At 45.2% G+C, this 25,737-nt stretch overlaps 1 protein-coding gene across 1 annotated transcript in view; it reads left to right on the plus strand.

Annotated features, from left to right (window-relative positions):
- ADGRD2 (adhesion G protein-coupled receptor D2) overlaps positions 1 to 25,737 on the plus strand; it is a 739,028-nt gene that overhangs the window by 129,513 nt on the left and 583,778 nt on the right. The window contains exons 16-17 of the mRNA XM_073541421.1: positions 667 to 775; positions 10,471 to 10,529. Of these exons, the coding sequence (XP_073397522.1) occupies positions 667 to 775; positions 10,471 to 10,529 (168 nt within the window). The remainder of the gene's footprint in view (positions 1 to 666; positions 776 to 10,470; positions 10,530 to 25,737) is intronic.

Below are 25,737 nucleotides of genomic sequence, written 5' to 3' on the forward strand. Positions count from 1 at the left end.
ATAAGGGCAATCTGGCCATAGGTTCTCCGAAGCCTTGGACCTTGGGTGGTGGCCCAGATTGCCCTCATAATTCACCCCTGGGATGAAAGAAGCCCAAGTTCATTGACGTGCCTTTAGTGCACTTCTTGCCTGATTTGCATATGGCTTCTATGTTAGGATTCCTCATGCCTAGCACATCCATTCTCTACAAATAAAAGTGTCGCTTTTATTGGAGAACAAGCTATTGTAAAGCCTTAGTATTACCTCTGTTTATAAAAAAAAAAACAAAATCAAACAAGAAAAAAGTATTGACAGACTCCCTTTTAAGTCTTCCTAGTAAATAAGAGACCCTCATGATGCTCTGGTAATAAAGTGTTAAATGTTTGGCCATTTTCTGGCATTTATTATAAAAAGCAATCAAATAGTAATCATAGAAAAAAATCTGTCCATCCTATTCTGGTGCACACTAATTGGCTGCAGCAGACACATGACTGATGTCGCCAAAGAGAAGGCCCAGGGAGAAGTATGGTGGAAGGTAAGCAGATGAGTATGTGGTTTTTTTTCTGTTTTGTTTTTATTAAAAAGCCATGGTTGGTTTTGGTGTCAAAAAAGGTATGGTACAACCTTAGTAATGGGTTATGGAACGTAGTATTTTGAATGTACCTACAATTTATGCTTTGTCTTCAGGCATGTGGGCACTTACCTTGGATCCTCAGTTATATCTTCAACTGTACTAGCCGGAGAGAGAGAGTTAAGCACATCCGTGCAGTATTATTTGTGGCACTCTGAGATACCGGTGAGTATTACAAATCAAGTTCCTTTTTATATACAGATATTTGTAATTGTGGTAAGGTGCATAAAATGGCGCATTACATATACTACGAGGCCGAGCAATCAATCAATTTACGCCAGTTTACTATGCATTTGCATAAAAATGTGTCACACTATATTATACAATGTGCAGCAGAAAGATACATAACATACTCATACATATATACACAGCTGAATACATAGGTACATAAGGTGTTAGGGGTATAGCATAGTCCTTGTAACCTCTTACATATAGATTACAAGGCATCCCATAGACATTAAGATAAAGTTGGGGTCCAGTTTTGTGTCTTCAAATTTCTCTGCTATTTTGGTTGATTTTGAATTTGTGCCTATTCAACTAAAACACCATTTTAGATGTCAAGCACTGATGGTTGATCTTAGGATAGACCACAATATGATTTCCAATATATTTCAAATTTGGTCATGGTGTTGAGATTAGGGCACTGTATAAGGAAAACAAGTTTCTACACACTAAACTTGTCAAGAGACATATACAGCTATGGTCCTTTAGGTCCCAGGGGAGCAATACAAAAAAAGAAGGGATTCTACTAATCCTATATATAAATGTTAATTCAAACAAAATCCTCTGTGAATTTTTTTTTTCCTCCAGTTGCACTTGCCACTCATCCTCCGCGAATAGAATAAAATAATTTTTAAGGAAATGTCATTAGAAATAAATTTAATACATGTTTTGTCGAGGACATTAAATTGGCTGCTGTCTTGTGGCAATGGACATTTGCAATAAGAAGCTCTGCTGCTGTGATCTGGTGATAGCTTGACAGTATGTGGAAACTCTAGCTCACATCGGCCTCTCAGCATTCAGATAGACATGGTGGACTGCAGTGTGAGCAGCCTGTTCTGATCTCAGCACCTTTGGTATCTCTAGTATTAGATCAGACAGATATAATGAACAGCAGTGTGAGCAGCCTCTTCTTACTTCAGGACCTGTAGCATCTCCAGCTGTTATGATTGGGTCACCGAGTAGGAAAACAAGACCAAGCTAAGCTACAGAAAACCAGAGAGGTTGGTAACTAAGCGGATTGCAGACCCCTGATCCTATCCACACAACTAGCAGTAGCCGTGGAGCGTGCCTACGATGATTCTAGATGCCTCGACACAGCCGGAAAACTAAATAAGCCTAAAGCAAGAAAAAGGGAAATCTAAACTGCCCCAGAGCAGACCCCAAAGGAATAGACAGCCCCCAAACATATATTGTTGGTGAGACAAGATGAAAACACAAACACATGTAGGAAAATAGGCTGAGCAAATGATGGGGCCCACACTAACTAGAAAGGACAGGAAAGGAAAGACACTGTCTGCAATCACGCAAAAAACCCTGCAAAAATGTCCAACACTTCTGATAGCAAAAACTCTGGTCACTAGACTTCTCCCACTATATCAGCACTCTAGCATATTCTGAAAGCAGAGCAAAAAGAGGCCAATCTAATAAGGGACAAAAAAAATCTGACATGACACAAACAGTAACATAAGGATGGTAATTCAGCACAGCCCCAGCCGGGGCCGGCTGACCACACAAAACTGAATAGACAAAACCAAATCAAATGTGAACAATAGCAAAGAACACTTAGCTTGAGCATGAAGGGACTGACTGAACTGGAAAGTAAGACCTCACGAGGCAGGAAAAATCACCAGAAGGAAAAGAGGGAGTCGGCTATCTTAAATCCAGTCAGAGACTCCAGATGTCCAATCGTCGTCCTCATTTTCAGGTGGCAGGCCTCTGTCAATTAGATCAGCTCCATTACCTCCTGTAACCACCAGAGGGAGCCCGGAAAGAGAACTTGCGACTCCTCTGTCAATACAACCAGCTCCACTACCTTCACTAGCAACCAGAGGCAGGCCAGAAAGTGAATTCACAACAGAACCCCCCTTGAGGAGGGGTTACCGAACCCTCATCCACGCCACCAGGCTGATCAGGATGGGCCCGGTGAAAAACACAAACCAATCTATCGGCATTAATGTCAGAAGCAGAGACCAAAGAATTATCCCCCTGGCCATAACCCTTCCATTTGACCAAGTACTGGAGTCTCTGTCTAGCCAAACGAGAATCCAATATTTTCTCAACCTCATATTCCACATTGCCTTTAACTAATACAGGGTCAAGAGGTGACGCTATAGGAACTACTGGCTCAACAAACCTCTTCAACAGAGATTTATGAAACACGTTATGGATCTTAAACGTAGCTGGAAGAGCCAGTCAAAAAGAAACAGGATTAAGAATCTCCAAAATCTTATAAGGTCCAATGAATCTTGGCTTGAACTTTGGAGATGCAACCTTCATAGAAATATTATTTGACGACAACCAAATCATATCACTCACTTTAAACCGGGGACCAATGGTCCTATGCCGGTTGGAAAACCGCTGGGCTTTTTCCTGAGAGAGGGACAACTTATCCACCACTTGGTCCCAAATCTGTGGCACTCTCGCTACCACAGTGTCCACACTTGGGCATGTCGAAGATTCCACCTGCCCTGAAGAAAATCGATGATGAAACCCAAAGTTACAGAAAAAGGGCGACATCAAAGTGGCAGAACTAGCTCTATTGTTTAGCGCGAATTCGGCCAAGGGCAAAAATGAGACCCAGTCATCCTGACCAGCAGATATCTCAAATAGGACTCCAAAGTTTGGTTTGTTCTCTCAGTCTGCCCATTGGTCTGTGGATGAAACGCAGAGGAGAAAGATAACTGAATTCCCAGATTGGAACAAAAAGCTTTCCAAAATCTGGAAACAAACTGGACTCCTCTGTCCGACACAATGTTCTCAGGAATCCCATGCAACCGAACCACCTGTTGTAAAAACAAGGGCACAACTCTGAAGCAGATGGCAACTTTGGGAGTGGTACAAGATAGACCATCTTAGAAAATCTATCATAAATCACCCAGATAACAGTCATTCTCTGAGAGACAGGAAGATCAGAAATAAAATCCATTGAGATATGGGTCCATGGCCTCTTGGGCACTGGCAGGGGCATCAACAACTCACTATAACGAGAACAGGGTTTAGACCGAGAACACGTCCCTCAGGACTGCACAAAATTCCTGACATCACGAGATAAGGCAGGTCACCAAAAAGACCGACTCACCAACTCTCTGTACCAAAAATACCTGGATGACCAGCCAATGCGGAGCAATGAATTTCAGATATCACTCTCTTCCTCCACTCGTCAGGAACATACAATTTTCCCATAGGACAATGCTCAGGTTTGTTATTCCTGAAATTCCTCCAGGGCACGTCTCAAATCGGTCGAGATGGCGAAAAGAACTACCCCCTCACCTAGGATGGCAGTAGGCTCGGTCACAATAAGAGAATCCGCAAAGAAACTACTAGAAAGGGCGTCTGCCTTAACATTCTTAGTGCCCGGAAGAAAAGAGAACACAAAATTAAAATGCGTGAAAAACAAGGCCCACCTAGCCTGTCTAGGATTCAAGCGTTTGGCTGATTCAAGATAAATCAAATTCTTGTGGTCGGTGAGGACCACAACTTGATGTCTAGCTCCATCCAACCAATATCTCCGCTCTTCAAATGCCCATTTCATGGCCAACAATTCCTGATTCCCCACTTCATAGGTACGTTCAGATGGGGAGAATTTTCGAGAAAAGAAGGCACAGGGATTCATTTTAGAAGTCACCGGATCTTTTTGGGACAAAACAGCTCCTGCACCAATCTCAGAAGCATCTACCGCCACCTGAAATGGAAGTGAGACATCAGGTTGCCGTAGAACCGGAGCAGAAGTGAATCTCCGCTTAAGCTCCAGAAAAGCCAAGACAGCCTCTGGAGACCAATTCAGCACATCAGCCCCTTCTTGGTCAGATTAGTCAGTGGTTTGACAATACCAGAAAAATTACCTATAAATTTGCGATAGAAATTAGCAAAACCCAAAAACTTCTGGAGAGCCTTCAAAGAAGTGGGCTGAACCCAATCATAAATGGCCTGTACCTTGGCCGGGTCCATTTCAATAGCCGACGGAGACAAAATGAATCCCAAAAATGAAATCCTCTGTACACCAAAGAGGCATTTCGATCCCTTAACATACAGGGAATTTTCCCTCAAAATCCGGAACACAGTCCGGACATGTTCCACATGAGAATCCCAATCACTGGAAAAGATCAAAATATCATCCAGATAGATGATCAAAAACTTATCCACAAAGTCCCAGAAAATATCATCCATAAAGGATTGGAAGACAGAAGGGGCATTAGTGAGCCCAAAAGGCATCACCCGGTACTCAAAATGTCCCTCCGGAGTATTAAACGCAGTCATCCACTCATCCCTGTGCTTGATGCGAGTAAGATTATACGTCCCCCTGAGGTCAAGCTTGGTAAACCAGCAGGAACTTTTAACTCTGGAAAATAAATCAGAAATCAGGGGTAACAGGTACTGATATTTAACCGTGATTTTGTTAAGGGAACGACAGTCAATACAAGGCCTTAATGAACCATCTTTCTTGGTCACAAAAAAAAACCCAGCACCTAAGGGTGAAAAGGATGGTCTAATATGACCCTTCTCCAACGACTCCTTGATATAAGATCGCAAAGCATCATGTTCGGGTACCGATAAGTTGAAAAGCCGACCCTTGGGAAATTTACACCCGGTCATCAACTCAATTGCACAGTCATAACTCCTATGAGGAGGCAAAGACGCAGACTTACTATCACTAAATACATCAGAAAAATCAGCCAAATATCCAGGAATATCATGAGACTGGGGAGAGGTGGAGAAAACAGGAGTGTCACTAAGAACACACTGACAACCCCAACTCACCACAGACACAGATTTCCAATCCAAAACAGGATTATGAGTTTGCAACCAGGGAAAACCCAGAACAATAGTATCATGCAAATTGTGCAGCACCAAAAATTTACAATTTTCTTGGTGGTCCGGGGTGACCCACATTATCACCTGGGTCCAAAACTGGGGTTTATTCTCTGCCAAAGAAGTAGCATCAATACCCCTCAAAGGAATAGGAGTCCGCAGGGGTATCATGGGAAAACCACAACGTTTAGCAAAGTCCAAATCCATCAGATTCAAAGCTGCTCCTGAATCCACAAAAACCTTAGCAGAAAATGTGGATAAGGAGCAGATCAGAGTAATTGCCAAAAGGAACTTAGGTTGTACACTGCCCAGAGCAAATGTGTGTGCAAAACGTTTCTCTCGTTTAGGGTAGACAGAAATAGTATGAGAGGTGTCTCCACAGAAAAAACACAGCTTATTACGCCTTCTAAACTCCTGACGTTGCACCCTAGACAAAACCCTATCACATTGCATGGGTTCAGACGTTTGTTCAAAAGGCGGCAACGCCTCTCGTGTAGTTTTACGTTCATGTAAACGCCGATCAACTTGAATGGCTAATGACATAGAATCATCAAGACCAGAGGGAACAGGAAATCCCACCATAACATCTTTACGGTTTCTGATAAACCCTTCCGAAAGAGAGCTGCTAAGGCATCATCATTCCATGTAGTAAGGACTGCCCACTTTCGGAATTTTTGACAGTATAACTCTGCAGAATCCTGACCCTGGTTTAATGCCAATAAAGTTTTCTCAGCTTGATCAATAGCGTTAGGTTCATCATACAACAACCCCAAAGCTTTAAAAAATGCGTCCACATTAGTCAGAATAGGATTTCCAGGTGTCAGAGAAAAAGCCCAATCCTGGGGATCGCCGCGCAGCAAGGAGATGACAATTTTAACCTGCTGCACAGAGTTCCCCGATGAGTTAGGCATCAAGGCAAGAAATAATTTACAATTATTCTTAAAATTCAAAAATTTAGACCGATCCCCAGAAAACACATCAGGAGTAGGGATTTTTGGTTCAACAGCAGGTGATTGAGCGAGATAGGTGGAAATTCTGCGCACTTCAGCAGCGAGCTGCTCAACACGATCAGACAATTGCTTAATCTCCATTAAGGAAAAATTCCTCCTACGGCCCCAGAGAAAAAGAGGAAGAAATACATATAAAACAATCTTCTCCTGCTTTTGAGTACCCTAGAATCTGCGGTTTAGGCTGGTGATTCTGTTATGATTGGGTCACCGAGGAGGAAAACAAGACCAAGCTAAGCTACAGAAAACCAGAGAGGTTGGTAACTAAGCTGATTGCAGTCCCCTTATCCTATCCACACAACTATCAGTAGCTGTGGAGCGTGCCTACGATGATTCTAGACGCCTCAACACAGCCAGAGAACTAAATAAGCCTAAAGCAAGAAAAGGGGAAATCTAAACTGCCCCAGAGCAGACCCCAAAGGAATAGACAGCCCCCAAACATGTATTGTCGGTGAGACAAGATGAAAGCACAAACACAGGTAGGAAAATAGGCTGGGCAAATGATGGGGCCCACACTAACTAGAAAGGACAGGAAAGGAATGACACTGTCTGCAATCACGCAAAAAACCCTGCAAAAATGTCCAACACTTCTGATAGCAAAAACTCTGAAGTCACTAGACTTCTCCCACTATATCAGCACTCTGGCATATTCTGAAAGCAGAGTAAAAAGAGGCCAATCTAATAAGGGACAAAAAAAACTGACACAAACAGTAACATAAGGATGGAAATTCAGCACAGCCCCAGCCGGGGCTGGCTGACCACACAAAACTGAATAGACAAAACCAAATCAAATGTGAACAATAGCAAAGAACACTTAGCTTGAGCATGCAGGGACTGAACTGGAAACTAAGACCTCAGGAGGCAGGAAAAATCACCAGAAGGAATAGTGGGAGTTGGCTGTCTTAAATCCAGTCAGAGACTCCAGATGTCCAATCGTCGTCCTCATTTTCAGGTGGCAGGCCTCTGTCAATTAGATCAGCTCCATTACCTCCTGTAACCACCAGAGGGATCCCGGAAAGAGTACTTGCGACTCCTCTGTCAGAGGCAGGCCAGAAAGTGAATTCACAACATCCAGTATTAGATAAAATAGATAGGATGGATAGCAGTGTGAGCAGCCTCTTCTTAACTCTGCCCCCCTAATATCTCCAGTACTAGCTCAGAAAGATAGGGTGGACAGCAATGTAATCCTGCTCTTCTTACCTCAGCAACACTGGTATCTCCAGTATTGTATTAGATCAGATAGGGTAGACTGCAATGTAAGCAGTCTCTTCTTGCCTCTGTATTCTTGTTATCTCTAGTATTAGATCAAGTGGATAGCAGTGTGCGCAGCCTCTTCTTACCTCAACATCCCTAGTATCTCCAGTATTAGTCCAAAAAGACAGGGTGGAGAGCAGTGTTATCCCCCTCTTCTTACCTCAGCACTTCTGGTATCCCCAGTATTAGATCAGATAGATATGGCAGACTGCAGTGTGAGCAACCTCTTCTTACCTTAGCACTTCTAGTATCTCCAGTATTTGATCAGATTGACAGGGTGGACGGCAGTGTGAGCAGCCTGTTCTTACCTCAGTGCCCCTAATATCTCCATTATTAGGTCATATAGACATGTTGGACAGCAGTGGGATCCTGCTTTTCTTACCTCAGCATGACTGGTATCTCCAGCATTAGATCACATAGACAGGGTGGACAGCAGTGTGAGCAGCCTTTTCTTACCTCAGTGCCCCTAATATCTATATTAGTAGGTGATATAGACACCAGTGGGATCCTGCTTTCTTACCTCAGCACCACTGTTATCTCGAGTATTAGATCAGATAGACAGGGTGGACAGCACTGTGAGCAGCCTCTTCTTATATCAGCACCCCTGGTATCTCCAGTATTAGATCAGATAGACATGGTGGACAGCAGAGTGAGCAGCCTCTTCTTACCTCAGTGCCCCTAATATCTCCAATATTAGGTCATATAGACGTGTTGGACAGCAGTGGGATCCAGCTCTTTTTACCTCAGCATGACTGGTATCTCCAGTATTAGATCAGATAGACTGGGTGGATAGCAGTGTGAGCAGCCTCTTCTTACCTCAGTGCCCCTAATATCTCCATTATTAGGTCATATAGACAGCAATGGGATCCTGCTTTTCTTACCTCAGCACCACTGGTATCTCCAGTATTAGATCAGATAGACAGGATGGACAGCACTGTGAGAAGCCTCTTCTTACCTCAGCACCACTGGTATCTCCAGTATAAGATCAGATAGACAGGGTGGACAGCACTGTGAGCAGCCTCTTCTTATATCAGCACCCCTGGTATCTCCAGTATTAGATCAGATAGACATGGTGGACAGCAGAGTGAGCAGCCTCTTCTTACCTCAGTGCCCCTAATATCTCCAATATTAGGTCATATAGACGTGTTGGACAGCAGTGGGATCCAGCTCTTTTTACCTCAGCATGACTGGTATCTCCAGTATTAGATCAGATAGACTGGGTGGATAGCAGTGTGAGCAGCCTCTTCTTACCTCAGTGCCCCTAATATCTCCATTATTAGGTCATATAGACAGCAATGGGATCCTGCTTTTCTTACCTCAGCACCACTGGTATCTCCAGTATTAGATCAGATAGACAGGATGGACAGCACTGTGAGAAGCCTCTTCTTACCTCAGCACCACTGGTATCTCCAGTATAAGATCAGATAGACAGGGTGGACAGAAGTGTGAGCAGCCTCTTTTTACCTCAGTACACCTGGTATCTCCAGTATAAGATCAGATAGACATGGAGGACAGCAGTGTGAGCTTTCTCTTCTTACCTCAACACTCCTAGTATATCCAGTATTAGGTCACAGACAGGGTGGACAGCAGTGTGAGCAGTCTCTTACTTCAGTGCCTCTAATATCTCCATTATTAGGTCTTGTAGACATGGTGGACAGCAGTGGGATTCTGCTTTTCTTATCTCAGAACTTCTGGTATCTCCTGAATTAGCTAAGATTATCCACTGGTATCTCATCTTCCTGCACATTAAACAAAGTCTTTATGCCAGATTCCTTCTGTACATGCTCACAAGCTCCTGTCGTAGTAACATTCTAGGACAGATTTCTCTAAATGAAATGAGATGGCAGGCATTTTGATTCTAGAGTGACTACTTCTCCTAGACAAAATTTTTTAGTGTTATTTCCTAGTTAAAGGAAATGTGATTACAAATCCCTAATACACTCTTATTTTTTCATTCCCACAGAACCCTTTAATAAAGTGATGAAGAAATTGTTCTGGTCTGTCCAATGAGTATTTCAGTGGTCCCTCCTTGCATCAAATTGTGCTTTGTAGTTTTTTGCACTAATTTTATATTCATTTCTTATACTCTTGAAAGGGTATAAAAGGGATAAAGATATAGTGCAATATTTGCTTCCTTATAATTCACAAAGGTATAAAAGAAAACTTTGTATAGTATGTGATACAATATTTGAAATGTAGCACAATGAGTGTGGCTGAACTCTAGGTTTCCCCCATTGCAGGGCTTGATCAGGGGCATATCTAGCATTTCACATTCTTAAAATTAATATACTGTGCCCAGTGTTTCTAAATAATTTATTCTAATGAGAATATTTCGAAATAATTTTACAGTTCCACATTAGACTTTACATATTGTATACAAGCTACATTGCCATGAAGCAAAATTATCGTTTTTCTGTTTCATCCGTGTCTGATCTTGCTACTAAGTTGTGTTCAACTTAAAAGTACGTTGCTGCATGACTAAATGGCTTTTTCATACTGAAGTATGACTATACTTACAGCTGTAGTTTTCTCTTTTCACTACTGATTGTTTGTTACAATGTTTAACAGAACAGCTCGATCAAGCTGAGAACCAATCCAGTCTGTGTTTTTTGGGACTTCAGCATTGGGTAAGTGCTTTATGGAAATGTTACCAATACAATATATTTGTGCTGGATTTATTCAGGAAATAGCAGTTTACTGAGATGACTTTGTAGAAGCTGGTAAACGTTTCCATTGAAGCCAGTAGATGGCAGAGTGTATTCGTGGCTCTTAATCCCCATGTTCTTTACACAAATCACCTACAGTATATGATGTTACACAGTGATAGGTCATAGAACAGTTACCCATCTTCTTTGCAATGTATTTCCATTTAGATGCTAAAGGGCTTTCAGAAGTGCATCGGGAACAAACTGGACTTTAAAGAATAGCAACATATTATTAAAAAAGTGATGTACGGTAGTTAGCCAACAATCTGACATCCATTTTAGACAATAAAAAGTGAGATACTACTGCAGCAATAGCCAGCAACGTGTATATCCACAAACCATTGTGTGTGTATACACATATATAATGGGTGATTGTGTATGTATGTGTATATAGATGGTGTGTGTGTGTGTATATATATATGTAATGTACAACTTAGTGTATATACTGTATGTGTATCTGTATATACCACATGCATTCGGTGAAAACCGTTTTGTATATATTCACTGTACATAGTGTGCATAAGTTTGTGTGTATGTGTCAGGGGTAGACACTGACAGCTTGGCGCCCTTGTGCAAAAAATGTCTGGGCCAAGCTCCTTTTATGGCGACTAAGCTACATATATAGCCACACACACATACATGTATATACATTACATAGTCTCCTTTATTATGTACAGTATATTGCCATCCCTTATTATACAGTGCCCTCTCCTGTTATGTACAGCACCATCCCTTACATATTGGATTATATAGATCCCAGCTTTTTATTACATACTGTCCTGTATTGTTAGCTGTATAATGCAACGATTTTTGATGGAACATGGGAAAGCTTATTTTCTAATGGAGGAGCTGATGGACAGGTCGTCTGGTCACCAGCTCCTCCATTAGCAGTCATTTTATATCTAACAAGAGAGGGGACTATGTAATAAAAGAGGGCGCTGTGAATAACAAAAATACTCTATGTAAGAGATAGCAGAGGAAGCTATATAATAAGAGACAGCACCATATAACTAGAGAGGATGGTATGTAATAAGGGACGGGGATATACATAATAAAAGAGGAAACTATGTAACTGAGACTGTGCTATACATAAGTGAGTACACTATATACTAAGGGACTGTGTACTACATAATAAGTAAGTACACTGAGGGTTGTCACTATACATAATAAGAGAGTACACTATATGCTAAGGGACTGTGCTATGTATAATAAGTGAGGACACTATATACTAAGGGACTGTGTTAGACATAGACATAATAAGCGATAATGTCTTCCTCAACCTCCCCCTGTTCCTAAGTCGATTTTAAATCCCCCTTCCTCCCATCCCAATCCCCCACACCCCTCATTGTCCTCCTCCCCCGCATGCCATTATTATCCTCTCCCCCACCCCTACCCACCCCCATTATTGCTCTCTCCACCACCTCCATCATTGCCCTCTCCACCACCTTCATCATTGCCTTCTCCATCACCACCTCCATCATTGCCCTCTCCATCACCCCATCATTTCCCTCTCCTACACCTACACACACAGACACACACAGCACCATTCATCTCTATGCACATTCCCCCACAATGCTATGCACGCCCACACACACACACACACACACACACACCACCACCACTCATCTCTACACACACACACACACCTCACCTCTGTGCATTCCCCCACAGCCACACACATGCACACACTCACAGCACCAATCACCTCTCTGCACACTCTCCCGCAGCTGCAGCATCACCATCGCAGGCAGCTTTCTCTCTCTGGCACAACCACGCACTGAATGATGACGTCATCAAGCTGAGCTGCAGTGTGAGACAGGAAGCGCGGGCAGGAAGCAGGACGGATACCTGCAGCTCCGCTCCACTGCCATTTTCTCCCGTTGGTTGCAGAGCTGCAGGGATCGCTCCCTGCCTGCCGCACATGAGGGCAATCTGGCCAGGGTCCCCCCGGAGCCTTAGGGCCGGATAAATGGAGCAAATTGCCTTCATTATTACCTGCCCTGCAGGGGCCCTCCTCCACCTCTGGGCCCCTGTGTAGCTGCACCAGCCGCAAATGTGGTATGTCCAACCATGGTGTGTGTATATATGCGGGTGCATACAGTTTAAATCATTATACACTCTATTTACTGTATGTATAGGTGTACACGGGTTTCTGTATATATATGTGTATATATATATATATATATATATATATATATATATATATATATATATATATATATGATGGATGGATGTGTAATATACAGCTCTGGCAAAAATTAAGAGGCCACAGCACAGTTTTGCAAAAATCAGCTTCTCTATATGTCTGACAGCCATTCCATTAAGTGTCAGTTGAGTTCCAACCAGAGTACACCTCTTTCTACTTAATGCTTCCGCAGAATTTAAAAAAAAAAAAAAATTCATGAAATAGGCCTGGACAGAAATGATAATACCCCTGAAAATAATGTGACAAAAGGGACATGTTAAATCAAGGTGTGTCTACTGATTAGCATCACAGGTGTCTACAATCTTGGAATCAGTGAGTGTGCCTGCATAGGGAGCTACAGGTGCTCACTGTGCTGTTTGGTGACATGGTGTGTATCACACTCAACATGGACCAGAGGAAAGTGAAGGAAAGAGTTGTCTCAGGAGATTAGAAAGAAAATTATAGACAAATATGTTAAAGGTAAAAGTTATAAGACCATCTCTAAGCAGCTTGATGTTCCTGTGAATAAAGTTGCACATATTATACAGAAATTTAAGCTCCATGGAACTGTAGCCAATCTCCTTGGACGTGGCCGCATGAGCAAAATGGATGACAAATCAAAGAGATGGATAATACGAATGGTAACAAAAGAGCCCAGAAAAACTTCTAAACGGATTAAAGGTGAACTTCAAGCTCAAGGAACATCAGTGTCAGATCACACCATCTGTCGTATGAACCAAAGTGGACTTCATGGGAGACGATCAAGGAAGACACCATTGTTGAAAAAAATTATAAAAAAGCCAGACTGGAATTTGCAAAACTACATGTTGATAAGCCACAAAGTTTCTGGGAGAATGTCCTATGGACAGATGAGACAAAAATGGAACTTTTTGGCAAGGCACATCAGCTCTATGTTCACAGATGGAAAAATGAAGCATATCAAGAAAAGAACACAGTCCCTACTGTGAAACATGGAGAAGGCTCTGCTTTGTTCTGGGGCTACTTTGCTGCATCTGGCACAGGGTGTCTAGAATCTATGCAGGGTACAATGAAATCTCAAGACTATCAATGGATTCTAGAGAGAAATGTGGCTACCCAGTGTCAGAAAGCTTGGTCTCAGTCACAGGTCATGGGTCTTGCAACTGGATAATGACACAAAACATACAGCTATAAACACCCAAGAAAATCAGTGACCATTGTGGGTTTTTCTGTCACTAAACGAGGGGTAACAACAATTTTGACCACGTGTGTATATACAGCTCTGGAAAAAAATAAGAGACCACTGCACAGCTTTATAAAAATCAGCTTCTCTACATGTTTGACAGCCATTCCATTCCAGTGTCAGTTGAATTCTAACCAGAGTACACCTCATTCTGCATAATGTGCTTCTCATTAGGTGATCAACTGAACCAAATCTTATTTAACGAAGGAAAGTTAAAAAAAAACTGCTGTGGTGTTCACAATCCTCTTGTAATAGGACAAGCTGGATGGCAAAACAAGTGCTAGTAATATCCCAAAAGTAATAGGAATGAAAAAATAACTTTTATCCATGCCAAAGGAGTTGAAAAGAAAAGTCTTGAGTGAGGAAAAGAAGGAATCAATTCTGGCTTTACTAGCAGAGGGATACAGTGAGCATCATGTTGCCTCCATCCTTAAAATTTCTAAGACAGCAGTCTATTACAACAAAGTCAAGCAGCAGACATTAGAGACAACAAAGCTACAGACCGGCAGAGTGCGAAAATGACTGTCCACTGAACGGGATGACCATCATCTTATTCGAATGTCACTCATCAACTGCAGGATGACATCAAGTGACCTACAAAAGGATGGGCAAATGGCAGCTGGGGTGAAGTGCATGGCAAGAACAGTTCATAACAGGCTCCTAGAGGCAGGGCTCAAGTCATGTAAAGCTAGAAAAAGCCTTTCATCAATGAGAAGGAAAGGAGAGCCAGGCGAAGTTTGCCAAAGATTGGACCATAGAGGACTGGAGTGAGGTAATCTTCTCTGATTAGTCTAATTTTCAGCTTTGCCCAACACCTGGTTGTCTATTGGTTAGATGGAGACCTGGAGAGGTGTATAAACCACAGTGTCTTGTACCCACTGTGAAATTTTGTGGCGGATTGGTGATGATCTGGGGATGCTTCAGTATGGCTGGAATTGGGCAGGTTAGTCTTTGCGAAGGACATATGAATCAAGCATCATGCAAGGTTATTCTGGAAAAACAGTTGATTCCTTCTGCTCAGGCAATGTTCCCCAACTCTGAGGACTGTTTTTTCCAGCAGGACAATGCGCAATGCAACACACAAATACGTCAATCAATGTGTGGATAAAGGACCACCACATCAAATCCCTTTCATGGCCAGCTCAATCTCCCGACCTGAACCCGATTGAAAACCTCTGGAATGTAATCAAGAGGAAGATGGATAGTCATAAGCCATCAAACAAAGAAGAACTACTTAAATTTTTGTACCAGGAGTGGCATAAGATCACCCAAAAGCAGTGTGAAAGACTGGTGGAAAGCATGCCAAGATGCATGAAAGTTGTGATTAAAAATCATGGTTATTCCTCAAAATATTAATTTCTGAGCTCCTCCTCAGTTAAAACATTAGCATTGTTGTTTCTAAATGATTATGAATTTGTTTTCTTGAGGTCTGCAAGCACTGCATATTTTTGTTATTTCGACCATTTTTCATTTTCTGAAAATAAATACAAAATTTAGGGCTTGGAAATCCGAAAACATGTCAGTGGTTTATAGAATAAAAGAGCAATATATATATATATATATATATATATATATATATATATATATATATATATATATATATTAGGGATTCTACTCGCTCAGGTGCAGAGGGAGACAATCAGGAAGCAGGTTTCTTTAAAGTTCATGTGGTTTATTGCGTCATAAACCCATCAAGCAGCAAGTATCAAAGAAATCTGCCTTTAGCTTAGGCAAAAGAGAACAGAAATGTCCGTTAAGTCTGGCTCAGACCTGGAGCTTCAGCACACACTGGAGGCTTAGTCCTCCCCACATACAACTCCCTGGTTCAGGAGCAGGCTACATTATAAGGGTGTAGTCACACCCACAAACGCAGCAGCTGACTGGTCATCTGACCATTACGGATTTTGTCCCCTTAAGCTGATCAGTTAGAGGCGCAGCCATCATGGCGAAGTTTGGGATGAACCTCCTGTAATATCCCACGATCCCCAGAAAGGATTTACCTTGCTTTTTGGAGAGAGGTCACGGCCATGTTTGAATGGCCTCCACTTTATTGATTTGGGGTTTGATCTCGCCACGCCCCACTACATATCCGAGGTACTTGGCTTCTTCTTTACCCACAGCACACTTCTTCGGGTTTATTGTAAACCCCGCCTCCCTTAGAGCATCAAACACTGCTTGGACCTTTTCCAGGTGTGTTTCCCAGTCCTGGGTAAAGATGGCGATATCATCCAGGTACGCGGCAGCGTATAGCTTATGAGGTGTAAGGATTCTATCCATAGCCCTCTGGAAGGTTGCCAGAGCTCACTGCAGGCCAAACGGCATCCGGACATACTGAAAGCACCCGTCTGGTGTAGAAAATGCCATCTTCTCCTTGGCTTCCTGTGCCATGGGGATCTGTCAATATCCCTTTGTCAGATCCAAAGTGGTTATGTACCTGGCAGGTCCAAGTCTCTCGATGAGCTCATCAACGCGTGGCATGGGATAAGCGTCGAACTTGGAGACCTCATTCAGCTTCCGGTAATCGTTGCAGAACCTCCATTCACCATCAGGTTTTGGGACCAGGACAATCGGGCTCGACCAGCCGCTCTTGGATTCCTCAATGACCCCGAGCTTCAACATATGCTGCACCTCCTTAGAGATTACCTCTCGACGGGCCTCAGGAATTCGATAAGGCTTTACGTTCACGCACACATGTGCACCCCGGCAACTCTGAAAACAGGTCCCTCTTTTTCTGGAGTAACACTCGGCACTGCTGTTTCTGGGTCTTCGATAGCATCTCCGCTATGGTAACCGCTCCAACCTCCCCTCCTAGGTTGCCCAGCGAGCACGGAGTTACCACTGTCTCTCTATCTTGCCACGACTTGATGAGGTTGACATGGTAAACCTGGTATGGCTTCCGTCTTCCGGGTTGGTGGATCTTGTAGTAAACGTCTCCAAGTTTCTCCACCACCTCATACGGCCCTTGCCACTTGGCCAAGAACTTACTCTCCACCGTCGGAATTAGCACGAGAACTCGGTCTCCCGGATTAGACTGCCTCACTCTTGCTGACCGGTTGTAGACCCTGCCTGAGCCTCTTGTGCCTGGCGGAGATGTTCTTTAACAATGGGCATCACCTTCGCAACCCTCTGCTGCATCAGTGCCATATGCTCAATGACGCTTCTGTGGGGCGTGACTTCGGCTTCCCAGGTTTCCTTGGCTATATCTAGGAGAACTCGTGGATGTCGGCCGTACAGAAGCTTGAAGGGGAAGAACCCCGTGGAGGCATGGGAAACTTCACGGATAGAAAATAGCAGATATGGTAAGCGACAATCCCAGTCTCTACCATCTTTCTCTATGGTTTTTCTTAGCATGCTCTTCAGTGTCTTGTTAAGCCTCTCAACAAGGCCATCTGACTGCGGATGGTACACTGAAGTCCTCAACTGGGAGATTTGCAGGATTCTGCACAACTCCCTCATCACCTTGCTCATAAAAGGTGTCCCCTGGTCGGTCAGGATCTCCTTCGGCAAACCCGTCTGGGAAAACACATGGACCAGCTCGCGGGCTATACTCTTCGCGGAGGAATTTCTCAGGGGAATTGCTTCAGGACAGCGGGTGGCATAGTCCAGGATGACTAATATATACTGATGGCCCCGGGCTGATTTAACTAAGGGACCGACCAAGTCCATGGCAGTTCTCTCAAATGGCACCTCAATAATGGGCAGTGGCACAAGGGGGTTCCGAAAATGAGATGTGAGGGAAGTTAACTGACATGTCGGGCAGGACCTGCAATAGTTTGCTATTTCCCGGTGACACCCAGGACAATACGTTTTTTTCACCCCCAGGTGTCCCCCCAAGATGTGTGAATGGGCCATGTCCAACATTTTCCGTCTATAGGGGCCTGGTACTATTAACTGCTCTACCACCTCCTCTCTTTTTTTCGTGACCCGGTATAACAACTCCCCTCTCATCATAAAATTGTGTCCGCTCCCGGCTCTTGTGTAACCCCATTAATGACGGTGACATTGTTGAAGGCTTCTCTCAGTGTTGGGTCTCTATGTTGAGCAGTCCCAAAATTCTCACTGGCCACCCCTAACTCCGGAATGTCAGATACAGGGGACCCTTCCTCCTCATCCCCAACAAGGACACATAAAGGAAACTCGTCCACCTCCGATGGTGGCGATACCTTATTAGGGTTCATTAGTTCCCTGCTCTTGCTAGCAATCTCAGAACCCTTACCACACAGATCCCAAAACAGACAAAAATCCTGGCCTATAATTATAGGATGCAACAAGTCCCTTAATGGGATTCAGTGCCATGCGCCATTTCAATGTTCACCCTTGCCATAGGGCAGTATTTTGCATCGCCATGTATACACCGAACGCTGACCTTTTTACCCGGGAGTAGGCTGAGAGGAAAGGTGGCTCATACAAGAGTCACCAAGCTCCCGGAGTCTAGAAGCGCCATTACTGCTCGACCGTTCACCTTCACTGGACACGCTTGCGGCCCCTCGTTAGGTGGAGAGTTCACACTGCAAACTGGATATGCATAGTATGAACTACGGCGTCCCATGCTGCAGTCCATCTGCTCGGTGGTCTGGGGACAACGGGCAGCTATATGTCCTGGCCCGCGGCACTTCCAGCAAATAATATCACCCATGGGGACCTTGGGCACCGCCTCCCCCGCCCTTTTTGACCTTGGATGCCACACCCATTTTTGGGACTCCGCCCCCTGCTGGAACCCCCAATACAGAACGGGCTGCTTCCCCAAGGAGCCTTCCATCCCCTGGTATCTCTCGACCAGTCTGACCAGTTCATCGGCATTCTGGGGATCCCCTGGGCAACCCAAGTCTGTAGGGGTCTTGGCAGGGAATGCACAAACCGATCCATTACCACTCGCTCTATCATCTGTGCAGGGGAAGATGACTCTGGCTGCAGCCATTTCTGGACCAGGTGCAACAGGTCGAACATTTGGGAGCGCGGTGGTTTCTCTTGGTGATTGGCCCAGCGGTGAACTCGCTGTGCCCTGTTAGTCATTGTCACCCCCAAACGTGCGAGAATTTCCGCTTTTAGTTTGGCATACTCCTTGGTGTCTTGTACAGTCAAATCATAGTACGCCTTCTGGGGATCCCCCATCAGGTATGGGGCCAGTACCTCTGCCCACTGCTCTGGCTGAAGTTTTTCCCTCTCAGCCACCCTCTCAAACACCGTCAGGAAGGCTGCAACATCATCCTCAGGGGTCATTTTTTGTAATGCGTGCCTTACCGCCTACCCGACGTGGGTGGCATCAGCCAGACCTGGGGTTGGGGCGCTCGTCCTGCCCTCCTGGATGGCGATTGCCAGAAGCTGCATCTGCTGCTGTTGCTCCTGCAGGCTCTGCTGGAACTGCTGCCGTTGCTCCTGCTGGCTCTGCTGGAACTGCTGCCGTTGCTCCTGCTGGCTCTGTTGGATCTGCTGTAACAACAGCCTGTTGGTCTCCTGTTGCTGTGCCTGGGCCTGGACCAGGTGTTTCATTATTTCAGGTAGTGCTTGCTGCCTTGCTGAAAACTTTACCCAGGACATGCAGCAACTGTCTCAAGTCTCTGCTGGGATCGCTGCCCACATGTCTAACACCAATTGTAGGGATTCTACTTGCTCAGGTGCAGCGGGAGACAATCAGGAGGCAGGTTCCTTTAAAGTTCATGTGGTGTATTGTGTCATAAACCCATAAAGCAGCAAGTAGCAAAGAAAACACCCTTTAGCTTAGGCAAACAAGAACAGAAATGTCCGTTAAATCAGGCTCAGACCTGGAGCTTCAGCACACTTGGGAGGCTTAGTCCTCCCCACATACAACTCCCTGGTTCAGGAGCAGGCTACATTATAAGGCTGAGTGCACACGTACTTTTTTGCCCTGCAGATTTTTCTGCGCAGGATTGAAGAAATCCGCAGGTCAAATGACCTGCATTGTTCCTGCGGATTTCTTCCATTTTTAATGCAGTTTTCTTGCGGTTTTTGTGTGGTTTTCCACTTCGGTTTCCCCCTTGCGGATTTGGAGACTGGGGAGGTAGAAAACCACACAAAAGAAGTAACATGCTGCGGATTTTGTACCGCAGGAAAACCGCGCGGAAAAATCCGCAGCGTCTGCACAGCGGTTTTTTTTTTCCATCGATTTACATGTTACTGTACATCACAATGCGGATATGCAACGTTTCTGCGCGGTAAAATCCGCTGCGGATCCGCTGGATATCAGCATCGTGTGCACACAGCCTAAGTGTACAAAACTGCAAAGAGGTGTATATATATATATATATATATATATATATATATCTGCCGGTATACCCTCTATGCATGAAGACACAATTCCTTCTCAGTATTAATATAAAGTGCAAAAATGTGCAAAAAGTGCATGGCCTGATATCAAGAGTGACTGCTGCCATAAATATATCCACTACTATGAAAATTAGAGGTGGTCCAAGGGCCAAGTATCCAAGGAGATCGGGTAAAGTCAGATTATATGCAAAAAAATATATAATAAAAAACCTGTTGCCAAAACCAACCTTTCTGTGTGGTGGACTGCGGGACCCCAACGCGCGTTTCGCTACTTGCTTCTTCGGGGGGCAGACTTGGCACAAGCCATCTAGTCTTGCAGATTCCAGAGAAATCCGACCAGCCTTGACCTCTGTACAGGGTTCTGGTCTTGCATAGGGGTTAAATGGATTACTTCCATAGAAAGACTGCCATCCAGAATAACAAAACGTAAGGCTGAAACGGTGTTGGCAGTTGATTATTCAGGATACTCTCCAAGCGTGTGACAGAGCTTTTTATTCAGGAACATTCAGGAACAATATATGATAAGCTTAATAGATCAGGAATAAATCATTTGTGGGTCTCTGTCTGTGCAGCATGTACAGCAGACTACTTCTCTCATACACAGACACAGGAAAAAACAGGAAATACAGTCACATGCTATCCCTGTGTGAGCCTCTGGATGCTTTTTTGTTCTAAATTTATGAACAACATACAAATCTAGCAACTAAACACTCTTAGGGTCCCTTTTCACTTAGCGATGCACCAGCGATCCCGACAGCGATACGAACTGGTAGGGATTGCTTGTGCGTAACTACATGCTCGCTAGTAAGCTGTCAAACAGGCAGATCTCTTCAGCGACGCAGCAACGATCAAACACAATACAGCGATGCATGCTGGCCAGCGGGACGCCAACGACGAAAAAATGGCCCAAGACATTCCTACACGATCAACAGTATCCAGCAGGGGGGCCGGTCGCTGCTGCGTGTCACATGTAGCGAGATCGCAGGCGAGATCGCTGTTGTGTCACAAAATCGGTGACGCATTAGCGGTCTCGCTAGCGATCTCGCTATGTGAGACGGGGCCTTTAGACAGGAATGGAGTTGTTGCACCAAACATATTCCAACAAAGGGCCGACAATCAAAGTCAAAGCCAAGAAGTCACGTCAAGGACAAAATCAGAAGAGAAGCGAGTAGTCAAAATACAGCCACAGTCAGAACATGGGAAATACAAAACAGACTACAAGAGCCAAGTCAGAACCAAGTGAGAGAGCCTAGTACTAGCTAAGCAAACTAATAAATGACAGCTAGACACAGTCTACTGGGGTTTATATAGAAGGGAGCTACAAGCACTGACCTTATTACTTATCAGCTCAATGCAGTCTAACACTAGAGTATAGCAGAGAGGGAAATAGTCTCAGCATTCTCAAACCTACAAACCTAAGCATCCACACACTGCCTGTGTCCAGCAGTATTAATTTTAGTGCAGCACCGCCTAGGGTCCAGGGTAGGGGTTACAGCAATATGTTTAGACACCGATGACTGTACCTCTCTTTGCCGAGGGGCCTCTGAACCTTTAGGACCAGTTTTTTTAGTGAAAGATTGATGTAACCATCTGTCTAAGATGTTAGCATTAATGTCGCCATCTGGGACCCAAGCTTTCTCTTCTGGTCCATAACCTTTCCAATGCACAGGGCCGGCGTTAGGGGCAGGCAGACCAGGCATCTGCCTAGGGCCCCCGCTCCTCCAGGGGCCCCCAAAGCCAGCGGCACATCACACAGCCGCTATGGGGCCCCTGTGAGGCAGGAGGGCCCGCCTGCCCCCAGCGCTGACTCCCGCTGCCGCCGCATTGAAGGAGGCAGTGATGGAGGAGAGAGCGTCAGCAGACGCTCCCTCTCCCATCATTCCCCGCTCTGCCTCTGACACAGTGGGGGCACGATGACGTCCGATACTTTTTTCATATCGAATACCGGAATCGGAAGTTCCCATAATGCTAGGAGCCCGCTCGATTTGATTCAGCCAATGGGGATCCTCAGAAGTATGGGCACATCCTGTTAGGCATGTAGGCATGTTAACTACTGGCATGGCTGTGATTGGCTGCTGAAATGATGTCATGATGCACTATAAAAACCGCTGCAGCCACCATTTCTGGTCACTCTGCTGTGAATTCAGTTAGGGACAGGCTGCTGTTGAAGACTATGAGGGACAGTTAGAAATAGCGATCATCAAAAATATCTATTGCTCTACCCAGGCTACATAATCCACCACTGTAGCATTTTTTTAGCCCAGCAGCGCTGTTTTAATAGCTGTCTGCAAGGGCTGTGTGAGTGCAGACCCACGCTGTGTAGTGTGTCCTGCAGGCACGTCTGCTTGTAGGCCGCCCAGCGTGTGTCTCTGCCTCATACACATTTTTCTTTTATTGCTGCTTTTTTTTTCTCCTGTATAGTGTGCTTCCATATGTATCCATATACGTTGGTTGCAAACACTAAAGGAGTGGACAGCGGAGCCTTTCAGTGCTATAGCCCATTTCTCTGCACTGTTTTTGGCTGTCTGATAGGTCTCTCTGTGTGTGAGTGCAGCTCACGTTGCAGTGTGTTCTACAGCCACCGCTGGTTGTAGTCCGCTCAGCGTGCGTCACTGCCTCATACACAGTCCTTTTTTTTTATTTATAGCAGCAAATTTGTCCAGATTTTTGCTCCTATATTAGTGTGCTTCCATCCGCATCCATTGTCATTGGTTGGTTGCAAACACTATATAGGATTAGATAGAGGAGCCTTTTTGCTGGCTTGTGCCCTTCAGGGCCAGCCAGACTAGTATCGCCCTATTTTTTGGAGCCTCATCGATTGCATTGTAGGTTAGCTTCCTGCATTGTAATCGCTCCAAAAAGTTTGTGATACTATAGCTTTCAAACTTTGGTCACATCCTTTTATTTTTCCCAAAAAAAAAAAAAAGGAAGTAATGTTCACCCAACACTCCACTTTAGAGTTGTGTAGGCCACATTAGATCATATTAAAGTGTAGTACACACACTCTTGTCAAAATTAGTGTTTCTTATACTGGTTAGCAGGTGTTCAGGAATAAGAACACTAAGCCCCCCCTTTTTTACTTTTCTGCCTATCTTTATCAGTCTACTAAGATGAAGAAGGCAGGGAGTAAGGCACGTGGTCGTGGCCGTGGAGTTTCAGCAGGGAAAGGACGTGGGGATTCAGCAGGGAGAGGACGTGGGGATTCGGTGCCTGCTGCGGTCACCAGTGACCTGGCATCCCCCACTTTTACCAGGCAACAGTCCTTCATGCGCAGCTTTGTAGGACCTCGCCGTACCCCACTGCTGCGTGACGAACAAATTGAAGCCATTGTCGGATGGATGGCAGCTAACGCATCCACTTCAATGACTTCTGCATCCTCCCAGGGCCAGAGCACTGAAGAGCAACCATCTGTCTCTTCACCACCTGCCAAATTGCCCAGGCAGTCTGAGAGCCCTGGACAGGAGCCATCTCAATCTTTACTTCTGTTCTCAGAATCTGTTGGCTTGGAAAGAGGTGGCCAGCCAAGCAGCATTCTAGAGCGTGACGAAGAGGGAGTTTGCAGTGATGCGCAACTGCTTTGTCCCTCTGAATCTGAAGAGGTGGGTGGGCCAGTGCCTATTGTCTGCACACCTCAGTACTCACCTGATGATGATGAGATTCAGTTGCCAATTTCTGGTGCGTACGGTGCTGGCGAGACAACCCAGGACCAGCCGGTGCTTGAAGAGGGGAGTGTAGATGATGAGGTCCTTGACCCATCATGGCGTCAGCCACAGGAAGGTGGTGGGAGCAGGTCTGAGGAAGAGATTCCCCGAACAGCCAAAACAGGAGGGAGAGGGCGGGGGCAGACTTGGTTGCCTGTAGCCTCCACTTTGGCACCCGTGAGGAGCAATCCTCTTCCAAAACACAAAAGGGGCGCTCCCAGGACTTGCAGTGCGTGGTCTTTTTTTGACACAGTTGCAGATGACATTTGCTTTGTCAAATGCAAGCTGTGTCATCAGAAAGTTAAACGAGGGAAAAATGTGAGCAACCTCAATACCACAAATATGTGGAAACATGTGCGTACCAAGCACGAGGTGGAGTTACACAGACACACTGATCATGTAGGCCAACCTTCAGCAGCACCTACCACCTCTTCAGCTCATGTTGGGGCCTCTTCCTCCAGCTCACACACAGCTGTTTCAGCTTCCTCACTGGAACGCCATGGAAGAACCTCTGCCACTGTTGTCCAGAGACCCAGTGAAATACCACCCACTGAACCACGTTCTCAGTCATCATCACACTCCCAGGCCACTCGCCAGAAATCGGTAGCACAGGCATGGGAGAAAAAGCGGCCATACTCGGCAAACCATCCCCGAGCACTGGCTCTGAATGCCGGCATTGCCAAACTACTGGCCCTTGAGATGCTGTCATTCAGGCTGGTGGAGACTGACACCTTCTGGAACTTGATGTCATTGGCAGTTCCACAATACAATGTGCCCAGCCGCTTTTACTTCAGCAGGCAAGCCGTCCCTGCCCTGCAGAAGCATGTGGAGGGAAAAATTAAAAATGCGCTACTAAACGCCGTCAGTAGCAAGGTCCACCTGACCACCGATGCGTGGACCAGTAGCCATGGACAGGGACGATACCTTTCCCTCACTGCCCATTGGGTCAATGTTGTGGAGCCGGGTACAGATCTGGAGAGTGGCTCTGTATGTATTCTGCCAACTCCAAGGATTGCGGGAATGCAGTCTGTACATATTGAGTCCTCCTCCTACTCTAGTTCCTCTGAATCAGCACTGCATGAGCCTGTTAGGACAGATATGAGCACAGGTGTGGCCAAACGTCAACAGGCCGTACTTAAATTAATTTCTTTGGGGAATCGGAGCCACACAGCACAGGAGCTCTGGAATGCCATCAAGCAGGAGAGCGATGTGTGGTTTGTGCCTGCGAATCTCCAGCCAGGTTTGGTAGTGAGTGACAATGGCCGAAATCTAGTGGCAGCTCTGGGCCTAGGCAACTTCACTCACATACCATGTCTGGCACACATGCTCAATTTGGTCGTGCAGAGCTTTCTGAGGGACTATCCGGATCTTGATGCACTGCTGCACAAGGTTCGCCTAGAGTGTGCTCACTTGCGGCGTTCCAGCATGGCAAGATCACGCATTGCATCTCTGCAACGCCGATTCCGCCTGCCAGAACATCGCATCATATGTGACCTCCCCACCAGGTGGAATTCAACGTTACATATGTTGGAGCGTTTGTGTGAGCAGCAGGCAGCAGTAATGGAGTACCAGCTGCATCAGGAGCAAACAAGTCGCACTGTGTGCCGGTCACACTTCACCACCACTGAGTGGGCCACTATGAGGGACATCTGCCAAGTTTTGCGTGCCTTCGATGACTCCACGCGGATGGCCAGTGCAGATGATGCACTAGTCAGCATGACTATCCCCCTTATCTGT

Source organism: Dendrobates tinctorius, unplaced genomic scaffold, assembly GCF_039654945.1.
Source record: "Dendrobates tinctorius isolate UK_male_01 unplaced genomic scaffold, ASM3965494v1 ptg000120l, whole genome shotgun sequence".
NCBI lineage: Eukaryota > Metazoa > Chordata > Amphibia > Anura > Dendrobatidae > Dendrobates > Dendrobates tinctorius.